We start from the raw sequence: 27985 nt of genomic DNA, 5'->3' as shown, positions 1-27985 counted from the left end.
TACTGTTAAAAAAATGAAGATACCGGTTTATTTACAACAGGTTAATTAGTATCTGCGTGTTCCTATGTGCTTATATATCACTTCAATCTGGCAACGTCGCTATACATAATCGACCCATAAGCAAATCTACAGCAACTGACACTCTATTATTAGTAACACGCCAGCTGTAGAAGTGGTCTAAATCGTACACATTTGCCCCATGCTATCCCACTTTTGGACTTTATGGCTCATTTTATTAGAAATTCACTGATGGAAAAACTCAGCCAATCATAAAATTTTCAATGACTTAGAACAAAGATCGTCTCTTACTTGTTCACCTGAGTTGAGTTCCACTAAGAATTCAATTAGAGATTCTGGTGCACCCTCGTCGCCGTTTCGGCGACACTTCGTTAGCATTTTTCAACTAAACTTACGCATTTGTTTTTATGATTGAGACGCTTTTTTTTGGACAACATCGTTCACTACTTTACCGTCATCATAGTCTCCATACTTCATAATGATATTATTATTATCATTTTCATTCATCACATCATGATCATAACTAACAATAATAATAATAACATTTATCATCGGTTATCTTTTTACTATTATGCTAGTAGTATGTTCTTGGTGTCCATCTTACGTTTCCATTTGTGTTTTTATGTTATTACTATTAATGATGTATTTATTTTCGCTTGTGACGCACTTATTCCAAACGTGTTTCTTATTTGTCATAGAATCTACCCAATTCGAAGTTAACGTCCGGACGTGGGTAAGGGTTGGCGAGAACGTGTTGCCAGTAGGTAGCAGGATCAGGCTTAGGGATGGCGTATTTGTCCAGGACTGGTGTGAGCTTAGCGCAATAACAAGTATAGCTGCACCTAATGTAAGCTGGATAAATTTGAAGAAGTTCACATCAGTTAGCAATAATGTGCTGGACCAGGTTGGAGTAAACCAAGGCAAAGGATAGCTGATATAGCACGAGCCCATGGGAAGAAATGCATACTGAAAATAGATTTTTTTAATACTTCTTAGGTAGCAGTGTCACTACGTGTACACGTTTATTATACGGAGCTGTCGCCTCATTGCCGTTCATGCTATGATGCCCTTCCTTGTAAACGACACATCTTCAGTAAACGATTTACATCTAAAATTAGTAATATGAAGAGAGCTGAATAAAAACTGTCCGAACGATTAACTTCACGACTGCAGCTTTTCTTGGCAGCTCTAACCCGTATGCATGCCGCAGACAATAGCGATCCCAGAGGGCTTTTATTTGCAGTCACCTCTTGGCTGCTGTTTGTCTTAGTCGATCGGTGAGGTCCAAAGGAGCTGCTGTCCAATCGGTCTATTTCTTCAGCTGATCATTCTTTGCCCCCGAAGTCATATTTTTCAGCTTGCGCTTGTTGATAACTTTGATCGTTCTATTTTGTACTCTAATAAGATCCCTTGCCGGATAGGGGCTGGCCGAGGCTCGACCAGAGGATACCTCATATTGCCGCATATAACTGCTGTGGTTTGTAAAAGGAACGGCGACGAGCGGTGGCGGCAGTCTGCTCCTGCTGATACCTCGCCAACCGCACGCTTCGTCTATGCTACCACTGACGGCACTTCGACATGGCCCCAGGAGGAAGTCAACTGGCAATCTATATCGCCAATATAATAATGATATAGAAATTTTTATATGTGTCTAATAGCATCCGGCATCGGATCTTCGTACTCCTAACAAAAAGATGAGGCTGTCCCATAGTGTCGACTAAAAAATTCTTAGCCGGTGATAATCTCGTAAGTAGCACTTTTTGTGTAAACAGACAGTTCCCTCCTGGGTTGTTTGTGGCATTCGCTCTGACCATTTTTGTTTCTCCTCAGGTAGAGGGTACCTACTATATAATAAGATATGTTTATGTGTATGTATATATACAGTATGCGAAAAATCTTGGCTGCAGCAAGAAACTAATATTTTATAGTACTCACTGAACTCTATTAGTTTATGGTAGATATTGATGAAAATCTATATGACTGGAAGAGTGTTATCAATTGCATAATTCATTCTTATACTAAAAATGTATTTTTTTTTGTCCTAGGATATGGATTACCTTTTTTTGTAGATGGCTACGAACTTTAACTCAAAACGATAGACGAGTATTCTGGTATGGCCTCTAGAGACAGCCACTAGGCCAGTAATTTTGCCTGATTCTTAGGTGTAGCTGGAAAAGTTTTCCAACCTATCATATTGAAATGTTTTTGGTAACAGCAGGGTACACATATACCCAATAGCCCCAACGACATATAACTTAGGCCCTTCATTTGCTTCAGCTCCCAATTACGTCAATTACTACGCCATTACGGAATTACATGAAAATATTTTGAAGACCAAGATTTTTTGCGTAATGCACAGAAATGCATACACACCTTTATCTAGGTCCATGTATTATATATATGTATGTATATATATATATATATATATATATATATATATATATGTATATATATATATGTATGTATATATATATGTATGTATATATGGATAGATGGACCAGAATAAGATTACGGCTATTTAATTTGCCTTATTGTCTACGGGGGGCTATTTTGATTTTACAGTTGATTTGATCACAAATTTGGCATAACGTTTTGCTTGTTCAATGTTTTCGTCCGTAGACATTTCTGTGGCCTAGAACCTTAACTTTACTCCAAATATTGATTTTATTGACGCAATCAATGGGCGCTCATGCATGTAAATGTTTGTCTACATCTTTCCATACCTATACACACATGCACATTACTACACAATCAGAAATGCATACACACACATATACATATAAAGGCATACATGTCCTCATTATACTAATTGTTATGGTTAACAGTGGGAGTTCATTTCCAGTTTAGTGGAAAATACCAGTACTTTGTGTCTAAACGGACAAAAAAGGAATCACTTGTCGACGACCCATAAAATAACGACTTTGCAGGCGAAATACATAAACCAGAAAAAGTGTCTTAGGCCTCCTTTTTATAGTTATCAATACATTTGGTAACAAATGAGTGAACTTAGAACTATCGATAATCGAACAGTTATAGTTCTGCGATATATTTGACTCCGATAAACTTACGCATATATTAATACAAGAATGAAATAAATAAAGAGTGTTTTTGTTGTACTTATACGCACATGCGTGTAAATAAACGGGATGCTTGTACAACATTGTACACTATACAAACGATCTATACACACCCACACATATATAATGCATATGTATGTGTGTATATATAATGTCTTGTATATTAACGCACGTAGACATATATATCGCTACATCGAGAGGGAGGGGGGAGAGAGAGACACGCACGTAAGCTCATGCAAAGCTGCTACCTCATTCGCGGTAGATGTTAAAAAAGATCTTAAAAAAAGTATTTGAAAATCGCATCATTTGTAGATGTGTCTTTCATGGTAGACAGTGGGCCCAGTGGCCCGGATAGAATATCCAAAACAAAGCAAAAATGATCTCGGGTGTGAGCTCGATTGAATCTTATCAATTATAAGGTAACTGATGGCCGATACGAAAAGCTATGGACATTTTTGGGTGTTTTTTTTTAATGGATAATGATATATGAGCCATTGGCTACATCAAGCCAGAGTAAATTAAACCTCCCGAATTCGAGGATGATTTTTTATGGATTTTTCAGTTAATTCTTCTCTATATAATCACCTGTAAGATTGACTGGGGGAAGTGGATCAGGAATTTCGAAATTTCTCTTAATTGCATTTATTTTCTAATAAAACCATCATTAGTTTATAAATACTGGCGAAGTAGCAAATGAAATTGCGGATGTATTCTTGTATCTATATCTACACATATAATCACACGCATGTATATATAATCGTACAATTTTATATGACTCTTTTTTATCTATCTCGCAATCGATCATAGCTTGCATGCACCATACACAGCAGACATGCGTTTACAACAAGATATATATAGTTCTAGTCTTCATAATCGTCATATATTTATATACTGAACATGAGGCGACGCAGTGTCTCATCTATCTATCTATCTATTATAGTACGTCACCCCATCCATAAGCTATAACTTGCTAGAACTTAAAACATTGAAACGTGTTATATAAAATGTGGAAGACTTTAATTTCAGGAAGAACGGTTACGTTCGGCAAATTCGCACGTTAAACGATGACTACAGCGAACGTAGCGGCGTCGCACGAATCGACTGTATTTTTTGTATACGATTTATCGATTCTTGTTTGTTTATGCTTTTACGATTACGTAGCCTCGCGAACGAATACTGTAACTGTTTCCATTATTTTAGATTTGTATTAATACGCAACACTGATGGGTACCAAGCATTCTGTGGGGTATCGTTAATCGGTTCGGATACTTAGCTTGTTAGCTGGGTATTACACGTACTGTCTCACTCACAGACAGACAGCGTTTTCCGGATTCGTGCCATTTGGCCCATCCACCCTGCTCAAGTCTGTGCTAAGCAGAAGCCGCGTTTTATAACGATACGGGGGCAAAACCGGCGTCGATACACCCGATGTGTTTAAAAACGCTAGGTAAATCCGGCTGCATTATATCGCACGGTTCGATCATCACTGATCTCAACATCTGTGTGAATGACGTTAGGAACCGAATCCTCTAGTAGCAGTAACATCACGTAACTGCACGTCTAGCCTTTTTTGCAGATCTTTCTTTTTGGGATTTGCCTTTCATAACGTGTACCACCCTACCCTACCCTACCCTACCCTACCCTACCCTATCGCTTATAAGACGATCGTCTGTTACTGTTATGTTAAGCACCAACTCAGTCTGTAACAGAGGCTTTCTAAATGAACCTAACGAGCTACATCGATACATAAATTGCCATGAGTTTGCTTCGAGGCGATTTTTCAACGATAACATTTTGTAATTCATCGGCTTGCCCACGGTGGTCTGACACATTACGGTATCGTCTCTACGAAATATGTATAAAACATTGACTGTGTGTGCATGCTGGGATTTGAGACCCGTCTTGCTTTCATCCGTTCATAACCAACGGGTTTTTTTTGTTCTTATTAGCGTTCAACGCAAATGACAATGGACGCCTGTTGTTCTGCTTTCGTCGTTGGTTTGCGCTACCGATGACTTTTTTCGATGGTGCTATATAATACTATGTGAATATCTGCTTTATATCTAATGGTAACAAACAGATCACTCATACACTTTCAGCATTAACGTCTCCTATTGTGTGCTTACTTACTTGTCAGAAAGTATATATATATATATATATATATATATATATATATATATATATATATCTATATAGATAATAATCGTTAAATGTAAGTTACTTTCCGGTTATTTGATTTGGTGATTGGCTGGTACACGGGGATTAGTGTACATAGTGTACAACGTCGTGGATAGGATCAGATCGGATTAAGGCGGAGTGCTAATGGTCTGTAGGTAGGATCAAGGTTCGTATTACAAAAGTGTATCAGTATAGTGCCTTGGATACTGCTCGATCAGAGAATAGTGTGTTGACGGTATACAGCATGACCCATGAACTGGATGGGGGTCGACGGGGAACGAAATAGGTAGGGAGGGCGTAACAGGGAGTTCCGCATTTATCGTCATTCTTTGTTCTATTTCTGTTTGTCTCATATAGCCAACCTTTTCGATTTCTTTCTTCTAGATCCTTTACGATTTTCAATTCAGGTCTTCACATCAGCAACACCGCTGTTACGAACCGCAGGTGTTTTAATTTAAGAGGTGATCAGAATAATAGGTTATCAACTGGGTTGTTCATCGGTGGATGGGTATGGGTACAATTGTATCATTTAATGCGTGACCAGAAACGTTCGTTTGAGTAATGTTACCATGATATTATCGTTCCCTTCCTCATCATTCTTATGTAGTAGCGTAATAAATATTGCACACGGTATGAGTATTGGTTATTAATTAGCTGACCAGTTCGTTGCTCGTCGCCACATTCGTCATCATTGGATATCTCGTCGTCGATCTGCTCACGTACGATAAAAGCCAAAAACTTGATCGAAGATTGAATGGATACAACGTATCTCAGTCCACGAAATTCAGCGGTTCGCTGAATCTTCATTTGCTTTCTTTCTCTTGCCATTCTTTGTTTGTTTTTTACTTCGTTCCATGATGGACTGAGCGGGCTTTAAGTAAAAGAGCATGCTATAGGGTACCTTCTTTTTTCTTTAGGGCTGTGCTTTTGCTTTTATTTGTTGTGTATTTTGTCGGTTTATAGGGGCTACTGCTAACTTCGCAGACGCTCACCTTTTACTATGTTATTGTTATTCTTGTCTTTCGTTCGTTGTTGACGGGTTGTTACAGCAGAACATAAACGGGCTTTGACAACCGTTGCTTAGCCTGCCCAGGAGTGCCACGCTTCCTAATCGTGTCGACAATAAAGATAACGAACGGTAATGGCAATAATTATTCTGGCACGAACGAAGGCTGCAGTGGCGCTCCTCCTGAACGTAGTTTGTTCCTTGTCTTTTGTTTGATTATCCATTGAGGATGTCCGACGCCGTCCATAGCTGTGTTACCATTGATGTACTTGACATAAATCATCTGTGGCTCGAGAGAAGTAGCTTTATAATTACGCGTATGTTCTCTCGACTACTGCCGTTTATACAGTATAGCCTTCATTTTTGCATCTTCTCGCTTCTTTTTCTGCGTAACACAATTACTATTAATGAATACTTTAATGTGTACCATTGCTTTGTATCTGGCCATCGTCATATCGTCAAAATATTATGTTGTGGGGGGTACTTGCTGCTTCCGTTATTTCTTAATATTCGTGCAGAGTTGTGATTTGTTATGAGTAATATACTACGACAGTATAATCCTTGTACTCGATATGCGCGACAATATCATTGTGCTGCTGCTGCTGCGACTGCGTATGTATTCCGTGCACCACGCCAAGTACGTAGCGTGCAAAAAGTGGGTGATATGGTAGCGGTATAATGTTAATATGAATCTTCATTATATAGTAGTCAGATAGTAATAATATTATTAACAGTAACCGTATATAGTATATAGCAGTTAGTTGACTGTGTTGTTATTACTAAATTTATTGTCGGTGTCTTTCCTTTAGTTCACCATTATTATGGATGACGTTGTTGCTGCTGCTGCTGCTGCTGCTGCTGCTGCTTTTTCTGTTGGGCATCAAGCGGCGGTGGCGGCGGCGGTGTCCTGCTGAAACTCCGAAGGCGATCCCTCGTAGGCCGTTGAAAGCGAAGTAGCCGTGCGCACTCGAGCCGTGGTTTCAAGACCAAGCTGCATAGCGGTAGTGGCCCGTGCAGATGCTATTATGAGCTTTTTCTGGCAGCTGTCCAGCAACGCCAGCCACTTGATTTCGTAGCTGTGGCCGCTGAACTGTCAAACTCGTGTGCGTTCCTAACTCTGCCGGCCGGCGGGCGGGTGGCTGGCTGTGTGGGTGTACGGGTGCACAGTGCTCTGTTCGGCCCCCAAAACGACCCCCAGGGGAGCTCTAGTTGGAGTGTAAGCGGTCCCTTCTTTACCTATTCCGTTTCTCTATATTTCGTCTTTCGTCTTTTTCGCTCCTGAGCTGTCATTCTCCTTGGCTTTTGTTCTATATAATGGTGTAACACTTTGCGGCATTTATGTCAGTCTCTGTTTTTCTGTTTGTGTCTTACGGTTAGGATGGCGTTCTCCGACTTCTAGCCTAAAATCCCTACTTCGCTACAACTCGCTAAATATGTTTGGAAATTAGGGGCTAGCAACCTGTTTTATAGGATTCTGATCGGCATCTTGATGTCGTCTTTGTGTTGTTGTAATTCGGTGTTATATTTAGCCTTTTGTAACTATTTTCTCTTCGTTCGTATCTGTACCTGTGTGGTCACATTGTGTGAACTTTTAGGAGCGTAAACCACGCATTTTATCGTTTATCTCTCTGGTCCATTTATGTTATTTATGACAGTACGATGACATCGTTTGTTATGGTTATAGAGTTTGGGGTGCTCCCTACATTTCTATTAAAATTACAATACTTTTGTTTATGATTTATAAATATACTGCAATTCTGTGTTGTTGTTTGAGCAAATCGCCAGCTACGACCGTTACTTCACTTAACCTGACTGAGTGCGTACCTCGACGCTGCTGGCTGCAGACGATTGTTTTACATTGATTTTTATTTGTATTTCTCTTTGATTTTAGGCTATGATGTCCAGGATTACTTCTCATACGATTAAAATTAACCGAACTAATCAGTGTGACACAAAAGCTAGGCTAGGGTTTGTATACGAGGAATCTATTGGATACGGCTGTGCTTTAACGCATAAGAGATTTTTTCGCAGTAAATTCCTCTCTCCGACGAATTTCTTTACTAACTCTGAGCTAATTGTTTCCGTGTCTATATACTTCTATCTACATCCTTGGAAGACGTCTGTGTGGGCGAGTACTTACGTCCACCAGTGCGGGAGATTCGCCATAGAAGGCCCGTCATCAGATAACGTGAGTTGTTTAGGACGACTCGCAAACATGTTTGGTAATATATATCTAGGTGATAATATTGTATGTAACTAATATATGTGTGATTTTTAGGCGTATATTAAAACTGCGTGTGTGCGTGCGCGTGTACCACCATATGCTAATGATGCTGCGTTTGTCTGTATAGATCTTTGCGTTTGTGTACGTGCATATAGGACTAAGAAACGCAAATGACCATATCGCAATGGAGGTGTTGATTTCATAGGGAACTAGTGGAAGCTGAAGCGCACATCGATGTGCAGCGTATCTTGCAGCAACAACAACAACAACAACCGCAAGGTAAGGTCTGCCGTGGTTTCCGAGGCTGGCATCTAAGGCCACCAGGACGAACAGCACGAGCCTAGTCGTCACATCATTTATCCGGCTGCTTCTCCTCAGAACACCAGCCATTAACCGTTCGCTTTTTTGTTTTCGACACTCCCGATCATTAACCTGTGCAGGTGCTTGTAATTCATCAAAAATAGCAAATACTGGTGTTCTAACTCTTATATTTCCTATTCTATTCTTTGTTTAATCACGTAGTGCTGACAATAATCGTATTTGAAGCTGCAATAGTGCAGGTAACAGTAATAGTCTATGGACATATTCATTGGCCGTAGTCCCCTGCTTCGTCTTGTAATTTCGCGGTCCGTGTTCTCCTTTGCAGTTAGCTAGCCCGCCATCGAAGATATTGTCTTTATTTGTTGCTCTGTGTTAGCGTTTTTCTTGTTATCTTCTAGTTAGTTTTTTAAACTTCTTTCTGCTTTCATTATATCCGTCATCCATCAACATGTATATGTGTATGTGTGTGTGTGTAGAGCGTGTGTCAGCTGTGCTGCTGCTGCTGCAAGAATCTGAACCAGGGTCGTTGTCTACTCACTCAGTCAGAACTTCGTTCGTTTTGGTAAGTATTTCTTCAATCGAGACCAGGCTCAACTGATGATAACCCTCGGGTGGGAATCACCATCGTAACCATTACTATGGTTCATCATTGCGAGTCTCATGCAGCTTGAATAGTCCTGATGTCTGCGTTATGCGGTCTGTAGATCTCGTGCCCACTGCGCCCGCCTTGAAGAAAAGGTTGCCAAACCCTGCCGGCCAAAGAAGGCGCTTGTGAACAGATTTGCTGGCCGTGTGGTGGCGCTACTTGTCAATTAATAGCATTTATTCACCGATTTACTCATTAGTTGATTAATTACAACGCATACCACGGTTCTCGCAATACGATACGTAAATATCCTATTAGGTACTACTGTAAATGTAACATTTCCCGTTAGACGAACGATTCGACCTACCAGAACGCGCGAGAACAAAAGCTTCCGCACCGTTGGCGGTGTACGCTCGCGGTCGGGTGTTTGTCCGATTGGACTAGTGGCAATCGTCGAACAAATGGCTGGCACGAGGTTTTAAAGGAAGCTAATGGCCAATGGCGCCAACCAAGCGCAAAGAATGGCCTGGACCTATAATTCTGGATCTGTCAACAATCAATTTTTTTTTCAAACTAAATTTTCAAAATCAACTTCTGATCAAAAGCACCCCTGCAACGGCGCAGTACCAACTACGTCGGTAGTATCTAATTGTTATTACTGTAACTTTTATCACTATTGTATATAATTGCACATGATGGCCTATAAGTTGTTATTACCAATTACATATACAACTAACCCTGCTCTATATCAAATATGGGATTTTTCAACAGACTTGAGCATCATCGGTAAGGTCGACATCGCACATCCGTAGCCACTTGCTCGTTTATTACTAATAACCAAGTAAGTTTTAGTAAAACTTACTTGGTCTATATCATGATAATGAATGGACAATAGAATAAAGAACGGACTGAAGCGTTAATAGCAACAACAGCAACGGGTGCGAGAACAAATAGCCGGGCTCGGAATAGATGAAGAGGCGCTAGAACAAAAGGACGAGCCTTGGTGCTCCGACTTCTCTGAGGACATCATCAACCGAGAACCACAGGCAGTTGGCTAAGGGCCCACGCAAGCAAAGAAATCTGTCTGCGACGACTGTTGCTGCGCTTGCAGCTGAGTTGTCGTTAGTTTGGGCGGTCGGCTCGTTGCCCTTGTCTAACTTTCGACGAGGCCTCGGGCTTTCCCTCAGGGAGAAGCCGCGAGGCTGGTTAAGCCAGTATCATCCAACCAAACGAATAGATAGGTCCAGAACGATCCAGGCGACCACGAAAGCAAAGGGGATCCACGAACACTAATGGAGCACAGTAGGTTCCGCGTACTTCACGTCGGAGATCCTCATGTAGATAACCCAGTACATCAGGTTGAAGCAGACGAAGCACACGGGGAATACGACTCGAGAATATTTGTCAATGTCACTCGGATTGACCCCGCAAAGCTTGTTCGGGTTCTGTAAAAGGACCGACTCCACGCCCGGACTTAGAAGCGCTCCCCCGCCAATACTGCCGCCGCCAATAGCATCCGGCGAGAGTGACGCTTTACGAGATACCTTAGAGTCACATTGGTTCAGACCTCCCAATCGCATCTCATCCTAGAATGTCAGCAAAAAACGGAGCAAAAAAACAGTTAGAAATCGCTGGTTCCTCAAGCTTAATGCATACGAAACAACTTTTATACTTTGACAAGTTTTAAACTTTGTTAGAGTCCAGAAAGTTTTATAAACAATGTGTACTGAACAATAAGTTATACCTACGTCTGCATTTGACTAAAGCGACTAACGATCTACATACATGATAACTATTCGAATTGACTGTATAAGTATTTGTCGATAGGATGTTCTAAAACACATTACGTCAAAAGATGATTTTAATTTACCGACTACCTACCTAATTGAAATACAGAAGCAGGACTATGTAGTACTTCACCTCTTAGACCTGTCTATGTTTTGGCGTCAACGTTAAGGACGTATATAACAGTACAAATATTGTGCCTACTGCGGAGATAATGCGAATTGCTCTTAAACCTCGTCAAATATAAAAAGTAACTGATTTTCCAAATTCAGTAGTTTACCATAACACGAGTTTGCTAGGTTATGCGTTCCTTGCTGCTTAACGCATAGAACATAAAGATATCTGTCAACTGTATAGGTACGTACATACAAGCAACGTTAAAAAACTCTGCACACGTACACATCACAGCTATTATTACTGCCATTGACGAGGGTTTCTTGCGGTTATAAGCCTTAGGCCGATGCTGACTAGGCAACTATATACCTATAACGTGATCTGTGAAATATGCGGCCCTAGAGTGCCATCGTACTGAAACAATAGCACAATTGCTAGAGTCGTCTCTTGTTTGTTCGGCTCCTGGCTCTATGAGATTCACTGCTGGCTGAGAACGAATATGTCCGAGCATGGGGTAATTCGGTTCAGCCAGTTGAAGCTACTACATAAAAGATAAAATAGTTAAACACGAATAGATATCCATGAAACGAAGTTTTTCCTAGAAATAAATGAGAGTAAACGAGCCTAATGATCCGTAAGAGAGCTACGTTGTAGGCAGAGAGATAAGAGAAAGAAGGCAGAGCATAAAAGTATTCGATTATTGAAAAGGCGACCAGAAGGTTACCAAGTTCTTCAAGTTCCGAACGTGCATTATACAAAGCCGATGATTATTCGACAAACTCATACCGACACATATTGATTTCTGACTTAAGCAACTCTATTGTCCAAAGAGAACTAACCTTGTAATTACGATAAAATAAGATTAATTTGCTTTTTCATTGACGGCTTCCTCTAATTCCGCATTGCGTCACGTCAAAGCGCCTTAAACTATTCGGTTGGAGGGTAGGTTCTGCTGTATGGCTAATACTTCAGATACAGAAATCTGAGTGTAATTTTAATGACACGATCATTTGACAAGAGCGTTTACCTGAAACGTCCTCTTTCAGCCAGTGTTCGTTTGATTCAGGGCGCTTCAGGGTTTAAAGTATTAAATTGGCGCTGACACTGCCTCTTTTATGCGGTAAGCATAATTTCTGGTACGTACATTACGAGTGGAGTATGTTTGAAAAATTCCTTTGGTAATTTTTTACATTACGGTGTCATTAATCCTATTAGAAAAATTTGTAATTGAAATAAAAAGCAACGTGAACGAAACGTAAACAGTTTCGCTGCTGGAAAATCAAACGAAGTATCACTCCGGAAGCTGGACCAAAACGTACGTATTTATCTGTGAGCATGAGCTCAGCTCATGGACGAAGCTCATAAAAGCTTCTTCTTGAAATCAGTGCTAGAATTCGATTGAGACAATCTGTCCCGCAGCATAATCAGAAAGCTCTGAACATATGCTCTAGTGTAGCTCGGCAGGCGGCGACTCCTTATCTACAAACGATCGCCTGTCTGAACTTGATGTTTCTTCTATGAGTGGCAGTATGCTGCGACTTTGCAGGTGCGCATTGCACTATCCTCCTGTACCATAAATAGCGAGATTTCCTAAATAGAGAGGTTTTAATTTTAGCTATATTTGAAAAAAACTGATCTAAATATTAGCTTGTTAGGATAGGTAAAATAACATCCAGGCGCTGTCGGCAATCAGTGAGAAGTTTAGTACTTAGCACGATTGGTCTATGAATGTCACAGCCATTGTCGCTGCTGTCGAAAGTATGCAGCACCGAAGGACAATAGTGATGTCCGAGTGCGATCAGGTCTTAGCTTCTGGTCCGATTTAGGTCTCTCCGAAATTTACATATAAGACTATCAACACTTTGGTCAGAGTTCTGTAGCACCTGGGCCGCATTGGAGACAACAACGACCGCCGTTATTCGAAACTAGTGCCACTATAGTTAACGATGAACAGTCAAATTTGTGTTCCTTCGTCGAATCGCGTATCCCGACGAGCTCGGCTGGGTAGTTCAACATCGCGATGGCTCCAGGCTAAGGCTAAGGTCGGTCTGGGAAATTGGGACTGGCGAGGAAGGGATTTGCCAAGCGGGAGTGGTCTTGACGAGAACCGAAGCAGCTTGTAGTAGGAAAATAGGAAAGTACCAACATTGAATCCAAAAATGCCAACGTGACGTCGCTCGTTTGTCAAAAGGCCCCTACGTCTTATTCGGTCTCCCCACGACAATAGAGAGGGCCGATTGGAGGGAATGGGAAGCCCGAGATGTCTGCCTAGATGTGTCGACTATGACCGCTTAGACCATGGTCACAACCAAGGTCTAACGTCAACGTACAATAGTAGCCGTCGTCTGACATATACAGGGCGCCAAATCCTTTGCTCTAGACAGCGACACGAATCAGAGTCATAGAGAAGCGCCTGGGAGAGCAGGAAAAAGGACGAGGCGGTTTCGACGTCGTTGTCGGCTTATCCCTCTGACTCGTACGGTAAAATGACGGTAGTGTTCTCTAAAGAACGATTGGACAAACCACGATCAAAACAAAAAAAACTCGATCCGGATAATATCAGCTAACCAGTAGGCCATAACACCTTTCATAATTATGATCGCCTCAAGAGCGCTGATACGACATTCAGCTATGACAATAATGATATGTCTCGAGATAGAATGGACCCAGTATACCTCTCGGCTAGCTTATAGCCTGACGATGAAAACGAATTGAGTGACAGAAAGCTATGCCAAGCTGCATTGAGCAATACAACCTTCAAACAATAGAAAAATGAAACCTTATAAGTGAACAATAGTCGTTAGAAACTTTTGTTTGAATAAAAAAGCTTATCTCTGCCCGTAATCCAGGAATTGGTCAACACTGCTATAAATATATCTTCCCTCTTTTCTTGGCAGACGTCTATTTCCGATTTCCTGAAAACTCAAGAAGTCGAAATACCTTGTTGATATGTGCATGACAATCGACTGCTGATTTATCCTATAACGCTATACCTTTGTAGTTACTCTCAAATCAAGGCACGCCGAACCTGGCCGACTTATGGAATTTGGTGTTTTTCTCACTATACTAGATAATTTTTAGGTTTAGGATAATTTTAAGTTCGTGTCGAAAGTTTTTGGTGAGTTGCCGTTTCGTCTGTAGCAGAGATATCTAGAATTCTGCCATGGTAGATACAAATTTATTCAAGAAATTGCATCGATGAGGTGGCCTTAATCTTCTTCAGTATACAAGAAATCTGAAGCCGGTTCGTATGATCGTTTTCGATATTCCCTTCTCGGGCATGCTCGTGAAAACAGTGTATCTAGTTTACGTGCCTGTAGCAAGCCCTATCTCATTTTCTACTGCGGCGTCTGAAAATCTACAGCCGCGAAATGGCGTATTGCACTCCGCTACACTATACGTACGTTGACTATGTCCATTTAAATACATGCCCATTTATTTCGAGTAGCTTACCATTGCGAGTGGGTTTATAATAGAGTTGTTCAGGTGATCGATTGTTGTAAGTCGTGACCTGCCTTCTCGATGGTGGGTCGGCAGCGGCATTGTCGCGTAATGGGATGGGGGAGGCCCGATATTGTTGCCAGCTATGTTATGGCCGCCGCCACCGCCGCCGTTGCCGCCACCACTTTGGCCCCCATTGGCCAGATTGCTTAGATTAAGGCTGTTCATCTGCTGATTGAGATAGTTGTTTACATTAAGGTTGTAGTGGTTGTCGAGCATGTTCATATTGAACATATTTACATTGTTTGTCATATTATAATTGCTATTTATCAGGTTAGCATTGGACATAATGTTTAGGTTCGACGAGTTGTTATGATTGCTCTGCGGCTGACGTTCGCCAAGGAGATGTTTGCTATTTATTGTATTGTAGTAACTAATTGTTGCGCCGCCGGTTGGAAGCGATGAAGTTGGACCACGCGGCGTCACGCTGTTTAGCTTCATATTCAAATTGGCGGATCCTGTACCGGCCAACTGAGTACCTCCTCCGGGGTTCGAAGACGAATAATGTTCGCTTCGGATTTGTTTCTCTATTTCATCCTGAGAAATGAAAAAATCAATTTAATACAGAAGTGCAATCCTTTTTAGCAAACTCTGAAGATATAACTTTTTTTTTATGAACAATAAAATAAATCATATTTTAAATATTCTACTAAAAAGAAGTTGGCATATTCTGACGCGTGTAAAAACACTTGAAGATTTACATGTAAAACATTCGAAGATTCTCAAAAAGCGCATTAGGCGAGGGAATCGGGGCTTCAATCTACAATCTCAATGCGGAAGTTAAGTTCGTGTCAATGGTTTGTCGAAAAGAAATAATAATGCGTCGTCACATTGGCTGCATTAAACTTCGACGAGATAGTCGATACGGGTTCAGGTAAAACAAAGACAAGCTCGGACCTTTTTTTACCGTTAAAATGAATTTCATGTTATCTTAAAATCGACTCAAGCTTTAAGCGTGTAAAGTATATTTAGTGTACATTTTTTAAAGTACGTTTAACATTTTGTGCCGTATTGCAACTTCAGCCCGGCTGGGCTCTCCATCCGATTTTGTTGTCCTAAAGTGCCCTTAATGATAGTTCATCTTTGAAGGGTATCAGTTATTCTCTGTTGTTCGTCGAGGATTACCCATCCGATTAGGAAAGAAGGAAGTGCCATCGTTGTAGCGACCTCTCGTAACGCCATCCTGTTACTGTACGCCACAGGCCTGCTCATTCACAGGGAACTTGTTGGAGGGGCTAATGATCGGAAGTAGCCTTAATTGTTTCCTCTTGGTATGTTCGGATGCTGCCAGACACCGATTGTCAACTCAACAAACCGCTATACATTGTCTCTCTAAGAGTTTGTCAATGAAAATCCTTAATCCGTAACACGTAGAAAAAGGATGGCCCCAGCCTGTGACATCTAAATCCCAAAAAATTTTCGCTGTATCGTCGACATTGCCGTGGGATGCATAATTATAATAATAATAATAATAAAAATAACAAGAGCCCATGAAGCGAGATGGCTAACTGCATTGCAATCGACTGGTTCATAGAGCTTCTTCGAGTGCGTTGGTCCTGAGCGAGATTAGTTTTGCGCCACCAGCCCTTAAAGAATAAATATACTAGGCACTTGGGAAACAATGGTAGAATGATGTAGTAAATTGCCATTCATTGTACGCATAAATAATGGCTATTTTCTTTTCGCGCAAGTTATTTTTGGTCAATAAAGTTGCAAAGAAGAAAAATAGACGAGTTTACATTAACTAGTCGTCTCCGTGGTAGCGCAATAAGTAATATGTGTGTCTATTAGACTTCGGGGTTCGAACCCCAGGGTAGACACACGTGCCGGTAGCCTTGCCTGAAGTAATATCCAATGATATAAGTTCTCGACGAAAAACGCGCAAAACATTTCCTTCATATATTACTTGACACATTGCGATCCCTGTATCCATCCCAGGGGATGAACCTTACATTATGGTATGGCTCGCAATCAAGCCGGAAAAAGACAGAACACGAGTCACAACTTTTATTAATGGCCTCTTATGAATAAGTATGTTTGCAAGATCCGTATTTATTTCGGTTTGTACAGTTTAGTACTGCAAAAGTGTCTTGCTTTTATTAAGTTCGCTTGTCTAGTTAGAAACTATGAATTTATCTATTCACTTACGTTCATATGAATGTAGTAGGTACACAAGATCGCGCTATTTTTTATGAATTGTTAAATTTTATGTTTTCTTACTTCTTCTGTCGTACTGGATGATATGCGTATCGTAACTTGAAGTATTAACGATGGGAAATAGATTTCGACCGATTTATTCTATTGATCAACAGAATTAAAAGTTACTGCTTCATTGCTTTTCTGCACTCTGTTCATATTACCCGGTATCAGTATCAGCCGGTGGCAACAATCGTTTTTTTAAGTAACGGCAGAAAACAGAACCGATGCGATTTTGGTGCTATTTATACTCCAAATTTGTCAATTTTTTCCAAAATGACTAAAAAGTATCATACTGGGACCAGTAAGCTTGCTTCATCGGCTAAAGATGTACCTGAATATTGTTTTCTACCCCATAGGAATATTTTTGCGTATATCGAAATCGGTGGCTATATATATATATATATATATATATATATATATATATATATATCATTCAAGGTACATATCTCAATTTTATATTTACAGAATCGTCTTTGTATTGGAGATGCATCCTGTTTGCACTTCGTCATGTATCCCGTAGGCATCTATTATTGTATATATATAAAATGCAATTTTGCACACTCATTTCACTACGTAAATTTCAGCAGATAATTTACTATATATAATACTCAGACAGCTCTTATTGATTCATTTCTATATATATATATATATATATATATAATAACAATAAATATTATTTAATTAAATTACAAAGACAAAGAATTAACTTCGTCCTCTTTATTAAAGGCATCTAAATCAGACATCTAAATTCAAATCTTTCTAGAAAGCTTTAAACAAAAGTATATATTCTTTGGACTTGCTCAGTTCAGACGTCCGTATTTATTCAACATAACTGCCGCCTATCGTGTTTGAATTCGGGATCTAAACCGCTCAACGGCCATTTTCAAGGTACTCTTTCTTTGATGCGCAAATAACCTTTTAGCCGTATGTTAGATAATACTGGTTGGCGTAAACTTGTTAAAGTATCACTTCAATACGCTAGATACAAACAAGTGCTCGGAACTAAATCTCGGACTGAAGGCACGCCAACGTTCTCAAAAAATTCGATACGGCCAGGAGGTCTTAAAAGACTAACCCTTGGAGCTTATCTGGGTGAGCCAATTAGCAACTAATATCCTGATATAAAACAGCCTTAAATATCTTTACACAGAAAATCCTGGTGTGTGGGGACCGGTTTTCTGAATGGCCTTTTTAATCTCTACTCTGCTCTTCAGTTTTGCCTTACCCTGATAAAAAATTAAACATGTATGTTATTTTTATTAAAAGTGGAACGAAAATTGTAATATTAAGGTAAAAAGAAAGTAGAATAATCTTATAAATTTCTTATTTCTTTGAAAAAGTATTTTATGGCTTATTTTCAAAATAAATATTTTAGAAATCATGTTAAATAATCTTATTATAAAGTAAATCAAAGATTTGAAGTCTAATTTTAATTTACAATCAAAATTATTTTAGTTCTAGGACTTTTATCGTAAAATATCTACTTTTTTTTTTAATTAAAAATTTGTAAATTAGAAAAAATTATGCATAGATATCCTTTGGAAATAAAATTTAGAATTTAGATGAAATAGATTAAAACAAAAATTTTTATTGCAAGATCAGGTTTTTCAGAAACTGCATGGAAACGAGCTCGGTAGGAGGTTCGTCTCGCGTAAAAACTATGCATAAACAGCTGATTTGCGCTTGAATTATGACACGACGCACTGTTTCCGCTGTGATGAGATCGTTCTTTCGTTCTTCTAGATATATATATATATATATATATATGGGAAGATGGGGCATATGGGCCAAAATTTGCCTGACACTGTTGAACAAAACCGGTGCCTCTAATTGAGAAAAATTATACCAGTAAATTTTCTAAAGGCCTTTATAGTGTGTGTCCTGAGTATATCAAAATTAATTTGCTGTCAAGAAAACATCGCTTGAACGCACCTATGTCGTTAGTTCATATAGGTTGCAGGTCATATAGGGGTTATATGGGCCACCGATGTTGACCGTGTGCGCTATTAACGATTCCTTGTGAAGAAGTCAATCATTTAACAAAGTTAAAGGGAAAGTAGTTTTTTTTTTAAAAAGCGATGTTATCATGACTAAAATAGACGATGCTTTATAGTAGCTTGCTACCAAGTACAACAGGTGCAATATTATGATCAATCTACCACAGGTCCATATGAAGTTCTGCTGCGTAAAATAAGCCGCACTGAATGGCGTAAGTACTGGCACATCCACGAATTTCAAGAAGTGAAAAGAAACAATAAATGGGCTTCATCCATTGGGACCAAGCCCCACACTCATTAGCCCATGCTTTGTTGGGCCCAATAGTGAGTAAAGAGTATCACACAAACCCTCTTAGAAATTAAATAGTAAAAAATAATCTATTATAGTTATGTATAATTCTGGCACATATAGTCACCTATCGTAAATTCTGATACATAGTCGTGACTGGCTATAATGTGGTGCATATGTCAAGAATATTGTTTTGTCTGAACGATACGTTATAATAACAAGATTTCTTTCACGAACAATCACCTGTGTGATACGTTGTTGACATGTGCTACAACGAATGCAAAGTTACCGTATATACATATATATGTATTTTTATTAAACAGTTAATCTCTGAGGCTGGTTAGTTCATTCAAGTTATCTGTAAAGTTAGCATTGGCATATACACTCGGAACGCAATGGCCTATGCGGTTCCAGCTCGCCTGGTTCATACAATCCTCGCGATCATCATCTAATATAACTCCATATAGTGACTATTATAAAACGTAATTTGTTTTCAGCTTACCTCCGAAAATGTAGCTTTAAAATAAATAATGTTGTGGTAGGAAAGTAAGCTGGGTATTTCACCCGTCTACCCTTGGAAAAAAGTTTGATTAAATGTAGAAAAAATTCTTAACTGTACCATATGGCCCATCCTTTTAAGTTTGGCCAAAAAGGCTCTAGTGACGCGAATTGCATTAAGTTTCGGATATATAAGGGCGTCTAAAAAATTTAGAAGTCATATTGAAATTTTACATCAACGTTTCCTTACTAAAAAATCAGAGTTGCTCAAATAGGTTTTATCCCATGAAGATTTAGTTATATGTATTTCAATATGTTTGTTAATACGCACCACCTTATTCTGATCCTGGCTGTAAGTGTTTTTGTTCTTGTCCACCAGTAAGTAGTGTTTAGCCCCGTGATAGTAATGGCTTTTGTTACCCCCTTCTTGTAAGGGATGTGGCGCGTTGTGGTGGGCGTGCTTTAGACTTGCCTCTGTATGATGAAGCTTTAAACCACCTGAAACAGCATCCCTTTCTCTACCATTGGGATTTAAATGGCCACCTCCACTTAATGACATATGACTAGTTTTGCGCCCATCGAGGTGAGCTGAAACACAGTGACGCATGCAGCAGTACATAATGCTATTGTTAATACTTATGCATATTGTCAATGATAGAAATATATAAGGCTCTCATAGCCAGGCAACTTTATATAGTAATAATGATGATGAGACTACGCATATGGACAGACTATGAAAAAAACCGGCTTACTTCGATCTCGCTGATGAGCAGAACTGTGCTCTCGTGTCTGATGAGTACTGGGACGATACGATGGAGTAGGTGCCGTTGCTCCTCCACCCCATGGCGCCTGTGCTGTGAAGTTGAAGTTGTAGTTCTTGGTCAGCAAAGGGTCGTTTTCAGGGCTCATCTCATCAACACTTGGTCCGAGCTGCAAAAATAGAGAATGTGGAAGGTTTATTAAAAAATTGCTAAAAAGACCTAATTCTGATAAAATATCCAACTTGGTTTAGCTTAGTGCCAACATAAGACCATATCCATGGCATGCTTAGATTTGTCGGGTGTAGCCCGCGTGGAAAGTCAGAAAAAAGAAAGCCCACGCTAAACAGTTAGCGAACCAGCTAATTTTACAGCAGCTGTGTAATATCGCCTATATATATATATATATATATATATATATACATATATATATATATATATACTGTCTCTACTAGAGCCTATTATATACTGGAAGATTTAAATTTAAGCTGTCATCAGAAAAGCCACAAGGCCTCAGCTACGGCCAGGCCAGAACAAGTGGGTCGTGTGAGTTGGAAGGACTTAAAAAGGTCCCTTTCTACCCAGCAGAAGCCATTTTAGCAAATATTCTCTAAGCTGTGCTCACTTTGCCTTTCACGCTGAGTCTTTTCTGTTCTTCTTCGAAACCCACAGCTATTGCGGGGCAAAGCAGCAGTATAAACGCGTGCGTCATGAATAAAAGTAAATCCTCAGAAGGGCGCCAGGTAGGATAAATATTGATATGATCTAGTGCGACTAACACAGAAACACAGCACAGCACAGAGCTAAGGCGAGCGTCATCCACCTTGATCAGTTTATAGCGTTGTTTGTATGGTAAAGCATGATCTTCACTAGACCCGATAAAAATATTTTAAAAGAATACGCTATAGTAAACATGCAGGTATAAATAATATAGTGAGCTGATTGTGTTTCTTAAATTACGGTTCACTACTAACCTCAAACATCTTTACTTGCCTCTCGGTAGACCCATGCAAAGTGTATCATGCTAAGCATGCCAGAAAAATGACTAATATAAATAACGGGCACTAATCATCCGTTCCCTCACTACTAAATAGATTCCATTCGTCGAGCGACGCGCATTTATAACGATTTGCGCCTTTTTTTTAGACACGGCTGGTGCCCTTTTACACGTGTCAGCTTTTCTCTCTACTGAATTAACTATTTCTAACAACCTTTGCTAACACCTTGTCCACTCACTATAGGGGAGTTGCAAACTCTAGAGCGATGGCCCTAGGGGGTTCTCAGACATATATTAATAGCCTTCAGCCTTCTGTAATGCAGATGCTGCGGAATGTCCAGATATAAAATGGGTCGGAAGAAAACGACCTTTGCAAGCGTTACACTATATTTTCTTGTCGAAGACCTAATTCTATAAACATCAAGATAAACAAGAATAATTAAGCTTGCGATCGCGGATACTAGTTACTCTAAGCAAACTCAGGCACCGGATCTACGTAAGAAGCATCCGAAGGCAGAAGCAGTTGACTATGATGTAATTTACTCAAAGACAAACGGAATTAGAACGGCAAACTCGATCCAATTACAATAATGGTCCTATTTGTTAGATTGCAGAAAATTGATTCTCGGGAAAACGTCATATCTTTCAATAATGCCGGATACAAGTAGATTTTTTTTATCGGTATAGGGCCTTTTTTCTTACACTATGGATAGAAGCGCCCTGTGTGGGCTCCACTTATATATGATAATCTCTGTAATTTCACTGATGATTTATTAGTCCCTCTATTCTATGAACAGCCACTACGAAGCTAAAAGAAGGCAGACATTTGTAGGACTGACCTGTCGGAGGACCCGCTGCTGTCGCTTACGATCCTGGAAGCGCGCTAGCTGCTGGGCTCGCGATTTTCTCATGGCGACCCTCTTGCCCAGGTAGCCAACGGCTGCGTACTCCAATAGGGACGCGAATACCTGTAACATATAACGTGGTAACAATATACATGCATTTAGTATAACTTGTCTCATTATCAGTCCGCCAAGATGAACACACTGTTTCTGGCGAGCTTCGACCTTCGACCGAATTCATTGCCGGTGCAGTAATGGTGTCTCAATATTCATTCATATCTGAATCATCTTCCTTATCACAACCGCTATATGAATCCACCGAGAAAAAAAAAAACATCTCTTTATGAAGCACCAAGCTGTAGCCGAAAGAAAAGGATCTCAGCGACGTCAGTGGATTTCCCGGCGGGCCTGCGCTCTAATCCTATAGGAAAGTGAATGGTCCTTATTGACACGTTTCGAGTTTCCTCTTTTCGGCAAAACTGTTGCACGTCGAACACTAGGAGAAAGAGAGCCTCTAGGGAGACGGCGAAATTCCTGCTCGCAGTAACCCGACCTACCGCCATGAATGGAAACCTACGAAAGCAGGGAACCTTCAAGGACACCGCATTTGCTGAGCATTTTCCTGGTTGTAGACAGACACAGGGGAAAAGTTGACAGGCCGACGCGTCAAAGGTGCTTTACACTGAATTCGAATGACGGTCTATAGCGAGCAAAAGAATTGATGCTTGAGATTCATGCAACGCAATCCTTGCAGGCTCTAAAAATAAGGCCGAACAAGACACTAACCCGATTTAATTATGTGTGGCCAGCAGTGTTCACTTATGTACCCTACGAAATCAAGGCATAGAGAAAATATGCAGATTTTGGCTTTCAGTCATCGAATGGCCTGTAGCAATTTAATAAAGGGTAATTGGATTCTCCATCCAAGTGTAACAATTAGGAATGGATGTAAATACACTTCTGTATCGGTTGTGAACTGTGATACTACAGATCTGAAGCAATCTAGTCCTAGATACGTAACGTGTTCTACGTTTAAAACACATGTATGCATCATTTAGGTATATAACGGCAGCCGTAATAACTGATGGTGACTCACGTCATAAAACACCAAAAATGATGAAACAAATAAAAATGTTAAGCCTTCCACATCGATACAATAACACATTTGTGCTGGGTATACTTGTGTATACTTTTTTATAACGTGGTAAGATTTTGATAACTTGGATTCTCAGGATATAAATCCTATGAGTCCTTACCATCGCTCATTGATTTTACAGTCGCGGACTAAATGTCTTTCCAGCGATTAGGCAATGGCAGATGGCAGACGAAAAACTCAGCAGAAATGACTACAGATATTTGATTTCTCGAATGTACATGGACGAACGAGTGCAACAGCGCCTTTTTCGTCTAGAAGATGGTAGATGCAAAAAGTCGACCACATCTGGTGCCAAAATGAGATTGACAGAAGAGGTAGACGTGCTCCATTGGACATTACTTAAAAAAACGATAGAGTTATACTAGCCAACTCAAAGGTCTGAGCAGAAGAGCGTTATACCAGAAAAGAAAAAAATGATTAGGCAAACACTTGTAGACGCTTGTGAAAACGCGTCGCCAATATTGTTCTAAACTGGACACCACCAACCGGTTTACTGGCGGAATGCCGACATTGTGGAGGCTCGTCGTGATGGCAGTAGGTTTCGATGATTTGGATGGCATAAGAAGGAGAAGATGACGTATTTGCTAAAAAAGTACAAATCGGGAGAAGAAAGCGCACAAGCAGGAAGGGAAGACAAAGACCTAAGGTTTGCTTACAAAAAGCTCCGTATCCTGATCAGACGAAGCTAGGCGGCATAGTGGGAAAAATTAATTGGAGGGATGGAACGAGACAAAGCTTGATCATATGAAATCGCCACAAATAAAGTGAAAAAAACGGTTCTGAGGCTACCGATGGGTACGGTCAAGGAGGCTAAGCTATTTCCTAGGTAACTTCTAAAAGAACTAGTATTAACTGTAGTGAACGTTTCAGAAGTTACTGCGGAGAGGAATAAAACAGTGAAACTACGGGTGGCTTAAAGCAATGCACCGGACTCAGACGGTATCCACCTGAAACCATGAAGGTGTTAATAAAGACGTGGCCTGTATTCATTAGAGACATCATACATCAACTTTTCATAGACGGCCGGTTTCCCAACACATGGAAAAATGTGTGTCGACTGTCGTAAGCAAACCTTGAAAAAAGCCAGGCCCATCAGTTTATCACCCAATGTGCCCTCTGAAAAATACAACAACAGTTATGGAAAATGAAGTCATTGCTAGGCTTGATACGGAAATTGAAGAAAGCAAACCTTGTTGAAAACCCAATATTATTTTTACGAACTTTTTTTTTGTAGCTATCAATAGAATTTTAGACAAAAGCGCAACAAGAGAAACAGTAAACGCAAACGATGAGGGAGAACATACTCCTGATTTTCTAGACGTAAAAAACGCTTTCAGTTTCGCCCCCTGCGACGTAGTGACGAGGATGGTTGGGGAAAAGGATCTCTTCATACCTCACAAATGGGGTGTAGAACATCAGCGACGGAAGGCGGGACATCTCGGCAAATGTACCCCAGGAATCTGTACAGGGCTTCACTCTATTGGGTTTCATGCACGATGATGTCCTTGTGCCGGGCCTATTAAAGCGAGCCAAATGTGTATCATACGTCGATGACTTCGCTTTGGTGGGCACCATTTAAAAAAGGACGTCTTGCAGGATGGAGTTGTATCAACCCAAAGGTCTGGATCGAAAAGCGTTACACCAGAGAAAAGTAACGCTGATCGATTAAGCGGAAAAACGAATGCTAAAGAATGAACCTCTGATTGAGCGAGAAACTCGCCAACATTGAGAAGACACTTAAGTATTTAGGAGTGAGCTTCAGCACGAGACTCCGAAAACTGCACATGCAAAATAAGCAGGGTTGCATCTTGCGAGGCCAAGGCCCAGGGTAGAAAGGCTATCGGAAATTTAGAAACGCTTATTAATCAGAGTAGCTAAATCTGCTCTAATATACGCTGCCCTTGTCTAGGTTAACGTGGTCCTCGACCACGAGAGAAACAGACGGACTTCACTTTCCGCACAAACAGCGCTAGCAGTGAGAATAGCCCAAACGTATCGAACAGCCTTCGCGGAAGTTATCATAATGCTTGCCAAAATGCTGCTGTTGGGCCTACTGAGCAAGGAAAGAGCCGCGCGCTACTCTGGAAAGAAGCTTGACTTCGCAACAACACGTAAGACTATAGTGGCAGGAAAAATGGATGCGGGATGCACCTCGAGGTCGACCAGAGGTATGGACACTCAACCTGATTTCGAGCACTATTACACAACTGGTTATACGAAGAACTCATGCGTCACGTGACTCTAGACGAATCACGACTAATTTTAGATAGATATGACGAAAATAGGCAAAACACGGATGTGTGTTTTCTGCGTATATATCAGCATATTATTCTTCACCGCACAGAATTAAATGCGAGGCGGCAAATTTTGGCCCATTACAGGAACTCATAATGTATGATGGCCCAAGCAGTTGGAGAAAGCTTGGCGAAGTCAGGAAAGTTATGCGTCACTGGCTCGGCTTCCCTTCGCAACATCATACGAAAGAAACAGGAACTAGAGTGTGGCAGACGACGACGACGACGACGACGAGTCGAAAGGCATTACGTGGTCCCTGAGGCAAAGCAGACGTAGGCGATACCTTGCCTCCACCCAGGTTTCGAACAAATACGATAAGTCTTGGGTTTTGCAAAAATGCCCTTGAAGAATATCAGTCAGAGGGTAGTCTCTATTTGCCCTACGGCACCTTCAGTAACAAAGAGGACTGAGTGCCCTTGAGTTTAATGACACTTTTACTCAGACCTTACAACGAATCACCCGGGGACATCTGAATACGTCATACAATGCGTCAACAAATTTTTCATACCTTAAAAAACGAGATAATATATAATGTGCCCAGCTTCAATATAAAGCAAAATTCGGTGAAGTAACTACGTGAAGTCACCGAATAGAACATTGGAAGTGCGGTTATAAATAACAAAAGAGACGTCATTGTGCTTGCGGTAAGAATGTCATCTTGAAATGTAATATTTCTTTTTTATTATAAAGCTGTGCTCGACTACAGTACAAAAAGGCATATTTTTAAAAATTGCCATGCATAAAAAAATTCTCAACAATAATAACCTTGCTAATAATTCAACAGAACTACGCTGTCCTGCGACGATAATTTGGCACAGTTTAACGGAGTCACACCAAACATTTTAACGGTACGAACGTAGTCATCTTTGTTGTCAGACCGCAAATTACAAAGCTTGGAAATTTACAATAAAAAAAAGTACCCAGGCGCAGAACTATCCAGGACTGTGTCGACATCCAATAAAAAATAAGTCTGTAAACTAGGTTTATAAAAACAAATAGATAGAGATGAAATAGCTGTAGTATTTGTCATAACCTCACATAACTGTTAGAGATCTGTGTTTGGCATTAATGATATCCCAACTTCTTCTAAAACTTCCACATATATTTTTTATTCTGTTGTTTTTTCGGGAGGCGACGATTCGTAGCGATCTGATTGATATATTATTCATCTCGATAAAGGGCAGTATCAAGTCCTGTCGCAAATAACTGAAGGTACTCAGGAAGTCAAACCCCATTGCACATTATGTGTCCTAGGTCTAATATCTCTTTTGTCCTTCTTTAGGACATTCTATTTGTTGGATTTCCTCGGAGGAAAAGTACGAAAAGACATCGTTAGAAAGGCGTGAATAGACCGTTTAATGACAGAGGCGTATTTCCACGACCCCCCCCCCCCTTCACTTCACCCTGTATACTGTAATAAGTCATTTTGGATGGTTGTGGCCTTCATGAGGCAAAACCAGGGAGACGATGCCACAATTGAGTTCTATTCTTGAACCCGTCACTCGTATTAGGCAGTAGAGTTTAAAATGATATGTAGAATGCCAGTTAACTACGTAGCATATAAAAGTCGTGCAGATTCTTTTTCACAACCTGAATGAGCAGAGAAGGTTCTTCAAGTAAAGATGCTCTATCCTGTAAGTAAAGGATTCGACTGTTCTCCCTACGTATCTATGATTCCATCTGTGGAACCGTTCTTCTAGGAAATAGTTTCTTGGAAAAGAAGTGTCAAATGTTACGCCGTATGCCTAATATCGTGATGCATGCGTGAACCTGAAATGCTCCTACAGTTACATATTTGAGTGGAATATAAAATATCTTTCAGTAGTTTAATCTGTGATTTTAAGGCGTGTATTATTATAAACGTGACTTTTTTAGGCAAATATGTACCTTCATTTTTATCAACAGAAAAACAGTTTTGCTTTCATTCTGAAAAAAACGATCAGGATATTTTTCGCCGACCCAGTTTTCTAGTATTCCTAACCGCTACTGAGAAAGTCGGATGAAGTTTTGACACCACATGGCTTGAAAATAGCTATTTAAAGAGCGCTGAATACACAAGACAGTAGACGCTTCAAAAGGTGACACATGATTGAACTGAAGCAATTATGTACCTTTTGAAACATAAATTTTATAAGTTATAAGAA

At 40.2% G+C, this 27985-nt stretch overlaps 1 protein-coding gene across 2 annotated transcripts in view; it reads right to left on the bottom strand.

The window, feature by feature from the left end:
• The window catches only part of LOC111252133 (uncharacterized), a 58598-nt gene continuing 30613 nt past the window's right edge, over positions 1–27985 (bottom strand). The window contains exons 8-12 of one of the 2 annotated variants that reach the window (XM_022809613.2): positions 22388–22516; positions 20546–20723; positions 20125–20381; positions 14763–15347; positions 1–10996 (exon numbers count right to left, since the gene is read on the bottom strand). In XM_022809613.2, the coding sequence (XP_022665348.1) occupies positions 10700–10996; positions 14763–15347; positions 20125–20381; positions 20546–20723; positions 22388–22516 (1446 nt within the window). In that variant the 3' untranslated portion in view covers positions 1–10699. The remainder of the gene's footprint in view (positions 10997–14762; positions 15348–20124; positions 20382–20545; positions 20724–22387; positions 22517–27985) is intronic. The other variant, XM_022809618.2, reaches the window with a different exon arrangement.

This window comes from Varroa destructor, unplaced genomic scaffold (assembly GCF_002443255.2).
Source record: "Varroa destructor unplaced genomic scaffold, Vdes_3.0 BEIS01000005.1, whole genome shotgun sequence".
In the NCBI taxonomy this organism is placed as follows: domain Eukaryota; kingdom Metazoa; phylum Arthropoda; class Arachnida; order Mesostigmata; family Varroidae; genus Varroa; species Varroa destructor.
The sequence above is the reverse complement of the archived record's forward strand: the minus strand, read 5'-3'. Positions and strand labels throughout refer to the sequence as shown.